The 12,343-nt window shown below is 38.9% G+C and overlaps 1 protein-coding gene across 2 annotated transcripts in view; it reads right to left on the reverse strand.

Moving 5' to 3' along the window:
* Positions 1-1,234: 1,234 nt before the first annotated feature.
* Positions 1,235-12,343, reverse strand: part of intu (inturned planar cell polarity protein) — a 139,877-nt gene continuing 128,768 nt past the window's right edge. For both annotated transcript variants that reach the window (XM_048536378.1, XM_048536370.1), the window contains 3 exons: positions 10,142-10,331; positions 7,406-7,572; positions 1,235-2,495 (listed from right to left, as the gene is read on the reverse strand). In XM_048536378.1, the coding sequence (XP_048392335.1) occupies positions 2,384-2,495; positions 7,406-7,572; positions 10,142-10,331 (469 nt within the window). In that variant the 3' untranslated portion in view covers positions 1,235-2,383. The remainder of the gene's footprint in view (positions 2,496-7,405; positions 7,573-10,141; positions 10,332-12,343) is intronic.

Below are 12,343 nucleotides of genomic sequence, written 5' to 3' on the forward strand. Positions count from 1 at the left end.
GTGATTCTGCTTTCTGACATCATGTCTAGCTCCTCATATTGTCTATGCAGAATCCCTCTTCTAATTCTCTCCAGGTTACTGATACCTTCTGAATCTTCCCCCTTCCACTGCTAGATCCTTTTGAGCCCTGCGCATGTGTTGTGAAATCTTGCACTAGGCCTGCAAACAGCCGCCTGAACTCTTCCTCTTTTCTATAGAGAACAATATGAATCACTCTCTATATATCCCCAAAAGTAGTTTCCTTATTGCTCCCTCTGCTTAAATGGCTTCCTTAAATGGCATCATGGTGAGTTTACACTCTGCAGCCCCCACTCATATCCAAAACAAGCTGAAAGAACCTCAAGTGCAGTTGACAACTGCAGAGGCTGACACTTCCGGCATTCTAGCTCCTCTTAAATGATTTACTCATAATCATCCTATCCTATCTTTGCTTACCAAACAGATCAGAAGATCCTCTCTGAAGTGGTATGACTGCCTCCGAGTGCAAAGAATTCGGGTAATGTGCAACACCCCCCCATCCACTGCAGAGTGCATGAAGTACAGGAGCTTCAGACATTTCAATTCAATTATTTATATTGCTTTTAGCATATTTTATCAACCGTATCAGCAACTTGTGCAGTATACTAAAAATATAACATTTAAAATTTCAGAATAGAGACTCTAACCACTTATCAAGACTCAGCAAACAGCTAATTCCTTCTCTGTAGTGCATCAAGAGCCTATTCCAATCAGCTCCACTGAATCTTGATCTGTCTCTAACTGCATGCCACAGGGTCCTTTGCCTGATCGTATTACTGATTTTGACTGTCTGGCTGAGGATCTTCACCCCACCTGCTCCTTTGATGAATATCTAATCTTCTGACTCCTTAAACTCTCCACCAAACACACACTATGAGAGTGATGAAATAATCATGTGCCTGGATGAATGCTGCTCGAACAACATTCAGAAATTTACCATGTATGAGAAAGTAACTGCTTGATTGGCACCCCATCTACCACCTTAGAAGTTTACTCCTGTCACCACCAAATATCTCATGCAGCATTATGTACTACCTACAAAGACACACTACAGTAACAGTGAATACTTCTTGAATAATATCTTCCAAATATCTGACCTATACTACATTAGGTATGAGGGTAACAAACACTATCACTTAGAAGCTCTTTTTGAAGATAAACTTTCATTCAGACGAGGAAATATTTCACAGTTTATTATTATTGCATTAAAATCCTGTAATTCTATTAACAACAGTAACACAGCACCTACACCAAAGAGATTATAGGAACTTATCATACACTGTCAACATTTCAAAGTAAACTAGAAATGGGTAATAAATTATGGCCTTGCCAGTGATGCCGATATCTGATGAATAAATAGGGGAAAATAAGAGACATTTACTTAAATAAATACAAAAGTACAATTAGTTAAAGAAAATAAACATATATAGTGATGTGATCCAACTTTGAAGTACATGAACAGTTAAGTAGGAAATATTTTCAATTGCTTCTGTAAATATAGAAACAAATTGCAAATAACAAGGAATAAAAGAAGTATTTGATATGTGTTACATTTACTGCAATGGAAAAGGGTTGAATTTGCAGAAAGGATATATGCATTTTTTTGAGAAAAACATTCATTTGTATGTACAGAGGTCAGAATTAAAAGGACTTGTGTATGTAAAATTCAATCTCAGAAAAATTAAAATTAAGTTTAGAATTGTAAAACCCCTTTTTTCAATTATCGTACCAAGTCTTTATTTTATGATCTTGTCTCTGAATTCAGTAAGGCTATTTTACTCAAATCCTCAAGTAACATCCTCCAGACTAAAATCACTTTCCAGTGAAGTAATGCACCCTCTATAGTCCATTGTCCAGTCTTTTGTCAAAGCCCTTATTAAAAAAGTAAAACTGGTGTCTTTCTTTCATTTCCCTGATACTGCTGAGTTTTATTGTTTCATTTCTGGGAGCATGGGTGATCTGTAATGCCATTCATACAGAACAAAATCCTACAATGATTGTCAATAAAATTAACATTTTAATTGGTCATTTATAAATAACAGACTATTTTGCATGAAGAGAATTTTTGCAATAATTATCAAAGGCACATTTCAAGTAAAAGTTCAAAAACAAATTTCACATATACATATACAGTCAGAACAATCAAAATCCAGTTTAAAAAACACATTATAAATCTATATCCTTCCACTTAGATTATAATTATATTCAGAGCGATGACAAGTCAGTTACCAATCTCAGACTGTAAAAATATAGAGTACTTGTTTCACTAACAAAATTTATGGATCATGTGATTTTCATAAGCCTACTTTCCTGTACATTTTGGAAAGTGTCAATGAACTAAACTGCATGTAGACCATCATTTGCATTATGTAATCAATCCAAAAGACAGTTTGAAAGCAAGCTCCACAGCAATCTCCATCACAGAATCGTGGAAACACACATAAAACTCTTGAGGATGAGGTTCTAATAAAAGTCTTCTGCAATGAAATGAAAATAAAACATTTTACTAAATATGTGGCTCAGTATTTTAATACATTTTGTAAAAAGTCAAAATTATATTCCTGTACTTTAACACTTATACAGTTCGACAGATCTTCACTCATTGAAGGTATGTTTTCCAAACAAAAAACTGGTATCCTCTTTATTTGCTTGCAAACCAAGATGAAAAATTGCAAGGAAATTCAAGATGACACAGATATCATTTAAATAGACAACAGCGTACTCTTATATTGGACACACTGTTTGAAACATCCATAGTGATAAAACTAGTTCACTAATGCAGAGATGGAACGTTTCAAATTAATCTTGTTTCACCCTGACAATGGGGAAACAGTAATATAAATAGTAAATCATTCATGATTTATGATTTTGAAATTTAACAGCAACTTATGATCATTAGGACTGTAGCACAAGAAAATTGGATGAATTCAGTAATATTTTATCATAAAAAACTGACTATATTATGCAGATTACATAGCCACACATGATCAATAACTCATTTATCTCTCTCTCATGCACACACATAAGGCAAACAAAGTTTTAATCTTTGTTGGTTCTCATCTAGGCCTGGCAGCAGGACACAGAGCGACTACCGCTTCCCTGTTTAGGACTTGAATTCAAATAATGAATCTTAACTGACATTCCTACCTCAACAAAAAAGATACAGCGAAATGGAAATCGAAATCAAGCACAAGAATGTTGGTCAACAACCAAAGGACGAATATGTTGCAGGTTGGTTAGTTTACAATCTGCCATTGTCCAGTTAACTCTATACAGATCTGGGATTAGATTTAGGAGTGAATTTGGAGCCTATGTGGTACAATGGATGTGACAGAATATGTTAGCTGAATCGACATATGAAGAGTTTATTTCCTACTCTGAAATATTTTCATGGATTCCTCTCAATCGCTCACGAAACATTACTGTAATAAGCTGGCAGCAGAAATAAAATCAAGAAAATTAAAATTCAGTTCAAAATCAACAAACATATTCTGTTAAAAACTGGTTGCTGTCTGGGCGTGCTGAGCAGAGGCCAGATGTCCCCTACTGGAAGATAATGAACACTGGATAGGTTGATTACTGTACTTGTGCAATTCTTAATATCGGATATTGGAGGCAGGCTGGGAATAGATTTTTTACACTGTTCTTTCAGTGAGGAAAGGTGAATAGAAACTACAAGAATAAGGGAGACAAATGAAAGCATATTATCAAAGAGGAAAAGAAGTCAAATACAAAATCAAAATGCTATGGGTGCTGAAAATCTAAAATAAAATCAAACAAGTACTGGAAAGACCTAGATCAGACAACATTTGTGGAGAGTAAAACAGTCATAACATTTTAGGTTGATTGGGATAAGAACAAATGTTTGATAACAAAGTGTGGAGCTGGATGAACACAGCAGGACAAGCAGCACCTTAGGAGTAAAAAACCTGACGTTTCGGGCTTATCTGCTCCTAAGATGCTGCTTGGCCTGCTGTGTTCATCCAGCTCCACACTTTGTTATCTCGGAGTCTCCAGCATCTGCAGTTCCCATTATCTCTGAACAAATGTTTGATGACTGGCATGGACACAATGGGCCAAAGGGTCTTTTTCCATGCTGTAAATACTTGTGATCTTGCATCAGATAATCTCAAGCCACTGTTTTCCAGGTACAGGTCAAACCTGAGAAAATTCTCCAAAAGGCCTTTGTTAAAGTATCATACAATACGGTCACGACAAAACTTTAGGGCATCAGTGGTTAGGGGAGAAACTGCTGAAAGGATAGCAAAGTAAGAGGGAAAGTGTAGTTGTTTAGATTGGAGAGAGATAAAAAGTGATATTCCACAAGAGTCGGTGCTGCGACAACTGTAATTCTTAAATTTTACATTAATGACTTGGTCTTGTGTTCATATTTCACAATATCAAAATTTGCAGAACTGATGAGTGCAGATAACACAGAGGACTAGGGTAGAACATCATGAAATAAATTTAGAGGGCAAGAAGACTGGGTAATTAAGTCAAAGATAAAGTTTGACACACGTAACTATGAGATAATGCAATAAATGTGAATGCCTTCTGTAACGGCATTGCTGGACTACCTACAGCACATGGAATGGAGTGGTTCAAGACTGTAGATTACCACTACGTTCTCAAGGGCAACTATGGATAGGCAATATATTTTGGCCTAGCCAGTGACACCCACATCCCACCAATGAATTAAAAAAAATGTTGTTTTCATCTGGTCCAGGGTAGGACTGACTGTATTCAACAGCCATCAACATTGTCATCTGTGTGTAGCATCCTGACTCAGGACTCCATGGCTCACAGCCTTGTCCTTGGCTGAGTCTCATCAGCTGTGAAGGCAGAAAACCACTGCAGCGGCGAGACATTCATTGTAGTCTATCTTGACAGCCAATGCCACCAACCCATCAAGAACATATGAACAATGATTGTGCGTCAAGACTTCTCAAGTCATGTGCAGCTTGTTACTACTCTAATTTCCTAAGCCATGGAGAATTGGTAAAGGGGGCAGGACTATATACCTGAGAGTCCCAAGTTAAGATTCTGTACATCAGTAATAAATGCAGGAAAATCACAGAGTAACTATGTTTGAATAGAGACATCTTTAGAAAGCAGTGTCTGTGAATGAGCAGTCTTTATCAGCTTACCGATTGCTAACCCCAAGTGGAAAGGAGCTAGAATAAATACTTGAAAAATATTCTGCTCCACTTTCTTTTCCTTGGCAAATGAAACTTAACAGGATTACCATCTTTCTGGTCAAATAAGTTCTAACTTTTGCAATTTGCAATGTTAGAAAACATCAATAATCTCAAGAATTACTATCTGAAAAGAAGAAATGCAAACATATCACAGAAGTGATCACAACTCCAAATGACATCGCCATGTTAAGTGAGATCCACTTTTCTGTGATGGGCAGCTGTAGGAACAAGCAAAGGGGATACACCTTCTTTTGGAAAGGAGTAGCTGACAGCCACCTCATACTCAACTCACACTTATCCAAATTGAATTTCATTTGCCTTCAAAGGTCAAACTGGGGTCAAGCTAGATTGTGTAACAGACCCAATAAACTTAACAATCTAACTTAGAGACAAAAAAAAACTGCTGATGCTGGAATCCAAGGTCGACAAACAGAAGGCTGGAAGAATGCAGCAGGCCAGGCAACATCTGGAGGAAAGACGCAGTCGACATTTCAGGTATTACCCTTCATCAGGACTGGATATGGGGGTAGGAGGAGCTGCAGATAATGGGGGTGGGGATGGAGGTGGAATAGTAGTGTTAGGTGGACACTGGTAGTAAGTACGACCTGGTTGGTCGACTGGAGGGATGAGTCCAGTTAGTGGCTGGGAGGGAGAGTCAGAAGGTAGAATGGAAGGGAGGAGATGGGGCTGGAAAGGAAGGCAGGAGATGGGTCGCGAGGTTATTTGAAATTGGAGAACTCACGTATGGTGTCCTTCGGGCTGTAGGGTGTCCAGGCGGAAGACAAGATGTTGCTCTTCAAATTTGCGTCCGGAGTCACTACAAGACTGGAGAATGCTGAGGATGGACATGTTGGAAGTGGAGTGGGGTGGGGAGATGAAATGGGCGGTGACTGGGAGGTTAGGTTGGCTATTACAGGCTAGGCAGAGATGCTCAGTGAAACGGTCACCCAGTCTACGTTTGGTCTCACCGACGTACAGAAGACCAGATCTGGAGCACTGGATGCAATAGACTATGTTGCAGGAGACACAGGTGAAGCTCTGTTCACTGGGAAGAGCTGTTTAAGACCTTGAATGGAGGTGAGGAAGGTGGTATCCGGCTAGGTGTTGCATCTTTTACTGTCACAGGGGATGGTACGGGGAGGGTTGGAGTGGAGCACCCCGAATGTCTGCGTTTTTCAAACAACACTCTTTTCCCCCCTCTGTCATCCAAACAGCCCTCCACTTCATCTATGCTGCTGATGATTTTATAAACCTCCATAAAGGTCACCCCTCAGCCTCCTAAGCCCCAGTGGAAAAAGTCCCAGCTAATCCAGCCTCTCCGTACAACTCAAACCTGCCAGTGCTGGTGACAGCTTGTAAATCCTTTCTTGCACCCTTCAGTTTAATAATGTCCTTCCTACAGCAGGAAGACCAGAATTGTATGCAATACTCCAAACGTGGCCTTACCAATGTCTTGTACAGACAGAATATGATGTCCCAACTCCTGTATTAAACTGGCCAATGAAGGGAAGCTTGTTAAATGTCCTCTTGACCATCCTGTCTACTTGTGACACCACATTCAAGGAACTACGTACCTGAACCCTTAGGTCTTTCTGTTCGACAACACTCCCCAGTGTCCTACTATTAACTATGCAAGTCCTGCCCTAGTCTGTCTCACAAAAATGCAACCCCGCCCCACCCCATTTATCTGAATTCCTTGACATTCTGACATTCCTTGGCTCAATGGCCCAGTTGATCAAGATTCCATTGTACTCAGATAGCCTTCATCACTGTTGACTACACCACCAATTTTAGGGTCATCTGCGAATATACTATTATACCTCCTAAATTCTCATCCAAATTGTATAAATAAATAACTAACAGCAATGGATCCAATTAGTTCGGATGCTTTCAAACCGCAAAAATTAAAATCGGTAAAAGGAAGAAAGGAGAACCTAATTTATGATGAAAGACTGGGATGAGGCAGACTGAATAAGGCAAGACCAGAGACGCCAAATCAGATAGTTGGAATGAAAAGCCTGTTTTTGAATGATATATTTGGAACAATACTCAGGAACCTTAAGAACTTAGTTAGTTCTTCTGAATGTCACAACTAAATCTCAGAGATGACAGTTAGATTATAAAAAGAACAAACTAAGAAATTAGAACTCCATATAGGATGGCTATTTATCAAGGTGATGCTGACTCACCCAACAACCCAGTAGGACATGACTGGTGGTGGTTTCTTTTGATCAGTCCAGTTTTCAGGACTGCACTGGAATAAGACACCATGTTCTTTTACTGTACCAAGTCCTGTGTTATTTTTTCTGACATTCATTTCACTTGAATTGTTGACAATATATGAGCATTTTCTTTCCTATTGAAAATGATAAAATGTCAAGAGTTATTAATCTGGTTTCATTCTACAATTGACAATGAACATACAAACAAATTTTCAAATTGTAAAATTTTTTTATTAATCTAGCTTTTTCACAATCATAGATAATCAGAAATCATCTCAATAGATATAGCTGAAATTTGTGAGGTGCAAAATAAAAGATGCAAAGCAGGAATCTGTTAATCACTCAGTTCAGAAACGTATGATTTAAATGGTAGAATTGATCATCACTCATACCATTCTTCCTATCAGGCAAGTTTAGATGGCTGCTTGATAGACCAAATGGTATAAAGATGTCCAGCACAGCAGCAGTAACTCAGAGGTCTGGTGACAAAGTAAGTCTTCCTCTGAGCCAGAAGTTCCAGTTTCAGATCGCTCTCCAGGAGTTAATTGTCAGTTAAAGAAGGTGCATTCATAACTTTGCCCAAAGGTTTGTGTATCAACTTGTATTTCCTTCTAATACATCAGTATTAAGCAGCAACAGCAGAGAGATTCCTGGCAGCCATGTGATGTAAAGAAATTGGAGCCTCTCCTCTCACTATCCATTACTCCAGACTACAACATAGATGCCAAAGTGTATGAGCCACACCAACTTGGACAACAACTTAGACTCAGTTGGCTGGATGGTCAATTTGCACTGCATTGTTGCCAATTGCATGGGATTCAATCCACATTCCAGCTGGGATGGATTTGGAATGTGCCTCCTTGCTCTACCCCTGATAGAGGCTGTTGAGCTGTGGGCCAATCCTACCTTTGGTCAGAGAACTCAAGACACAGAAATAGAGATTACAAGAGTAGGCTTTTTGACCCCTCAGGCCTGCTCTGCCATTCAATACGATCAGACCTCATCCTCCAACTCAGTACACTGTTCCTGTTTTCTCCTTATATCCTTTCACTGTGTAGTCCTGAGAATTTAGCCTCCACCTTTCTTGAAAGTCTTCAGTGTTTTGGCCTCCACAATTTCCTGTGGCAGAGAATACCACAGGTTAATCACTCTACGGGTGAAGTAGTTCCTGGTCATCTCTATTCTAAAAGGTCTACCCTGTATCACTAGACTCTGACCTCTGGTTCTGGACTCCCCAGTCAGTGAGAATATCCTTTCTGCATTTACCTTGTCTAGTCCTCTTAGAATTTTATAGGTTTCTAGGAAATTCCCCCCCCCAACCCCATTCTTCCAAACGCCAGTAAATACATCCCTAACTGACCCAGTCTCTCCCTGGATGTCAGCCCCACTATCAGTCTGGTAAACTTTCTTTGCACACCCTCAATAACTAGAATATGCTTCCTTAGATAAGGAAACCGAAACTACACACAATATCCAGGTGTGTTCCCAACAATGCCCTGTACGTTTGTAGCAATACATCCTTACTACAGTATTCAAATCCTGCAAGCCAACATACCATTTGTCTTCTTCACTGCTTGCTGCACCTGTATGCTTATTATCAGTGACTGGAGTACAAGGATACCCAGGTCCCATTGCAACCCCCTCTTTCTCAATCTATCGCCATTCAGATAAACAATATGCCTGGCTATTTTTGCTACCAAAGTGGATAACCTCACATTTATCCACAATGTAATGCATCTGCTATATATTTTCCCACTTTATAAGACTTTTGCCGAGTGGCAGGCAGTAAACAGTGGGATACCACAGAGATCAGTGTTTGGTCCCAGGTATTCACAATATATATTAATGCTTTAGATGAAAGAACTACGTGTCAGATCTCCAAGTTTGCAGATGGCACAAAGCTGGATGGGAGGATATGGTGCGAGGGGGGTTCAGAGATGCTTCAGTGTGATATAACAAGTTAAGTAATTCATAATGTTTGCTTCCAGTCTGTCAACCAGTTCCCAGTTTTTCAGTACATGACATTCAATATCATGGGCTATAATTCTGCATGCTCTTATGTGGGGACCTTATTAAAAACCTTCTGAAAATCCAAGTAAACCTCATCCAAGAAGCAGTGACGAAAATCTATGTAAAATAACTCCAGAAAGATTGGAACCCATCACCAAGTCACTCTTTATGTACACAAGAAGAGTCCTTGACAGTGGTCCAGCTCCCGCAGAACCAGCTCTCAGTGTGAACATCTGACAGTCCTGTTGTTATCTGTCAGCCAGGGCTCCCTGATTGGACCAGATTAACAGCCCAAATCAGGGAACTCATATTCCATGAGGTCCACCCGGCGGTCCTCATTACAATCACTACATTAACAGATTAAAGTTGGTAACAATTGTTGAGATTTAATGAACAAATTCTAAGACTGACAACTGGTGTTGAAGTATGAGTAAAGTTGTACCGTGAACCAACATTCATTAGAACTGAATTGAGTTAATTTGGAAATTCAAAGCCAATAAAATTACAGTATGCACCATATCTGGTTTGGCTGGATTCAAACTCAGTTCCTACAGAGGAAAGGACTGTGTGCTTGCCCACTCTATTGCACAACTCAGTTGACTGAATATTTAGTGCATTTATCCACGTCTATACAATACATATGCTACAAATAGCAGTACAAACCCAAGTACTATAAATTTTAAACAATCTCACCCATTTGTCCAAGGTTTGTCGGAAGACTGACCGTATTGATAAGCAACAACGATGGAAGTTTTTGATTAGTTGTGAGTGAACGGAACCTTTGAGCTGTGAAACTTCTGTCTGTGTTGGTGCTATGAATATCCCTTGTGTTGTTTCTACTGAAACATAATAAAATAGAGTGTTTTCTGTGCCTGATGTCAATCTGTAAAACATGAAATAGCAGATCTTTAACAAGATTTAACACAAATTTCTTTAGATATTTATTTACCAAGAAATATTAAATTTTAATTTATGAAAATACGTAATGTACAAGTAATTCACAAATTGCCATTCTCTGTGCCCAAACATTCTTCATTGCACAGGTTCTTTAGAATTGCATCATGTAATTGAAGGAAAAACTTCGGCATGGTTGCAAATCTCACCATAAACTTGGCCATTTTTTTTCCTCACAAATTTTTGACCAAATAGTTCGAAAATAGCGAACCACTTATGCTGTTAAATTTTCAATGTGTGTTACTGGCGGCCCTTCACTGTCAGTTCAGACTCAAAATAAGCATTGCAATTTTACAAGGAGAAACATTCCATGTGGATGAGCTCCACATGGCCATTAAAAGAATTTTTCACTGTTCTCTCAAGTCTTCCAGTAATTATTACCATCCTCTGCACTTAGTTTCTGTGCCACACAATTTTAATTTTTTTACATTCTATTGACATTCACTCTCACTTTTCTGCTTTAATTTCCCATACAGTTTTCCTTTTACATAATATCCATATGGTCTTTTCACTCAGCACAGCCAAATTTTTAGGAAATCTCCTTTACTGCCTACATCTCCTTACATACTTATAATACATACAACAATACCTCCAACATTCTCTTCATGCTAAATCCTAATTCCGTGTCTTCTGGCTCTCTACTTATCAAAATACCGATATCAATGTTGACTCTGTTAACAGTTTTCTTAGCTATCCTAGATTCGTTGATCTCCATCAAGTCATCGATGCTCTCCAATCTTTATTACCTGGAACAATTACTTTATGTTTCAGGTACTTGAATGCACCAGATGGACAACAGATCTGTTAGTTGTTGCAAAGGTGACTTTGTCTGATGAATCACTGTACTTCCCGCTTTTCAGCAAATCCTTTAACTACTTCTGGATCATACTGCAGGGCAAGTCAAATCCAGGCAAATCTCTTCAACAAAGGAACCACACCTTCTCTCCTTCTTACCATAAAGTATGAAGACCCAAGGTATTTTTAATTTCTAAAAGTGCAACTGTTTGCACAGCTGTCATTTCCTCTATCTACATCTGCAATCATGTCCAATTTTAGCCCCAACCCAAGTACTAGATAATGGAAAATCTCATTGTAAGTAATGCGAGGAGGTTGTAGTGATTAGTGCTATAACATAAATCTGAATTGCCATCCGTACAGCCAGACCCAGAATAAAAAGGAACTGCATTACAGAGTACTGTGGATCTACCTACACCAAATTGCAACAGTTCAAGAAGGATCTCACCACCAGCTTCTCAAAGGCAATCTAGAGAAGGACAATAAATACTGGCCCACTCATCAACACTACATCCCATGAATGAATTAAAAAAAAACTTGAAATCACATTGCAAATTAATTTACAGAAGACATGCAACAAATTCATGTTAAGCCGCGCTTCAAGGTAGACAAAGAGGCTCTTCTGTAACCTGATTTGTAAATAAGTGTACTCTTTGTTAAAAACAAAATCCCAGATGAAAACACAGTAAAGTAATAATAAAGTGAAAAATCTCTTTTATTTTCAATTTGTGCACACCTCACAATGCCTTGACTTTGTACAGCGAAAAGCATTGAGCACTTCTGTGAGGTAGGTCTAGAAAAACTCAATAATCTTTTCTGGCTTGCATTTGCAGTCAAATGCATTCTAATTTTATGTGCTGCAGCATGAAATTCAGGAGCATTTCTTTGGCCACTGCAATTTCATCCAGGGAAACAGGCATCTGACCATTCAATGGCCTCTTAGCCCATTGGTCTTTTTTGGGTTCCTTACTTGAAGAATGTGCTCCATCTACAAATGCCTCATCTATCAGTTCTATTGTGCAGCTTATGGCATTTGACATCTTGGTTAAGTTTCCATAGCTGTCGGAATTTCCACATTGGTCTCTCACAGCTGAGCAAACTGGGTCTTGTATCAGATGGGATAACCAGGTGTGGAGCTGGCTGAAC

The sequence above is a fragment of the Stegostoma tigrinum genome, chromosome 1, assembly GCF_030684315.1.
Source record: "Stegostoma tigrinum isolate sSteTig4 chromosome 1, sSteTig4.hap1, whole genome shotgun sequence".
Lineage (NCBI taxonomy): Eukaryota > Metazoa > Chordata > Chondrichthyes > Orectolobiformes > Stegostomatidae > Stegostoma > Stegostoma tigrinum.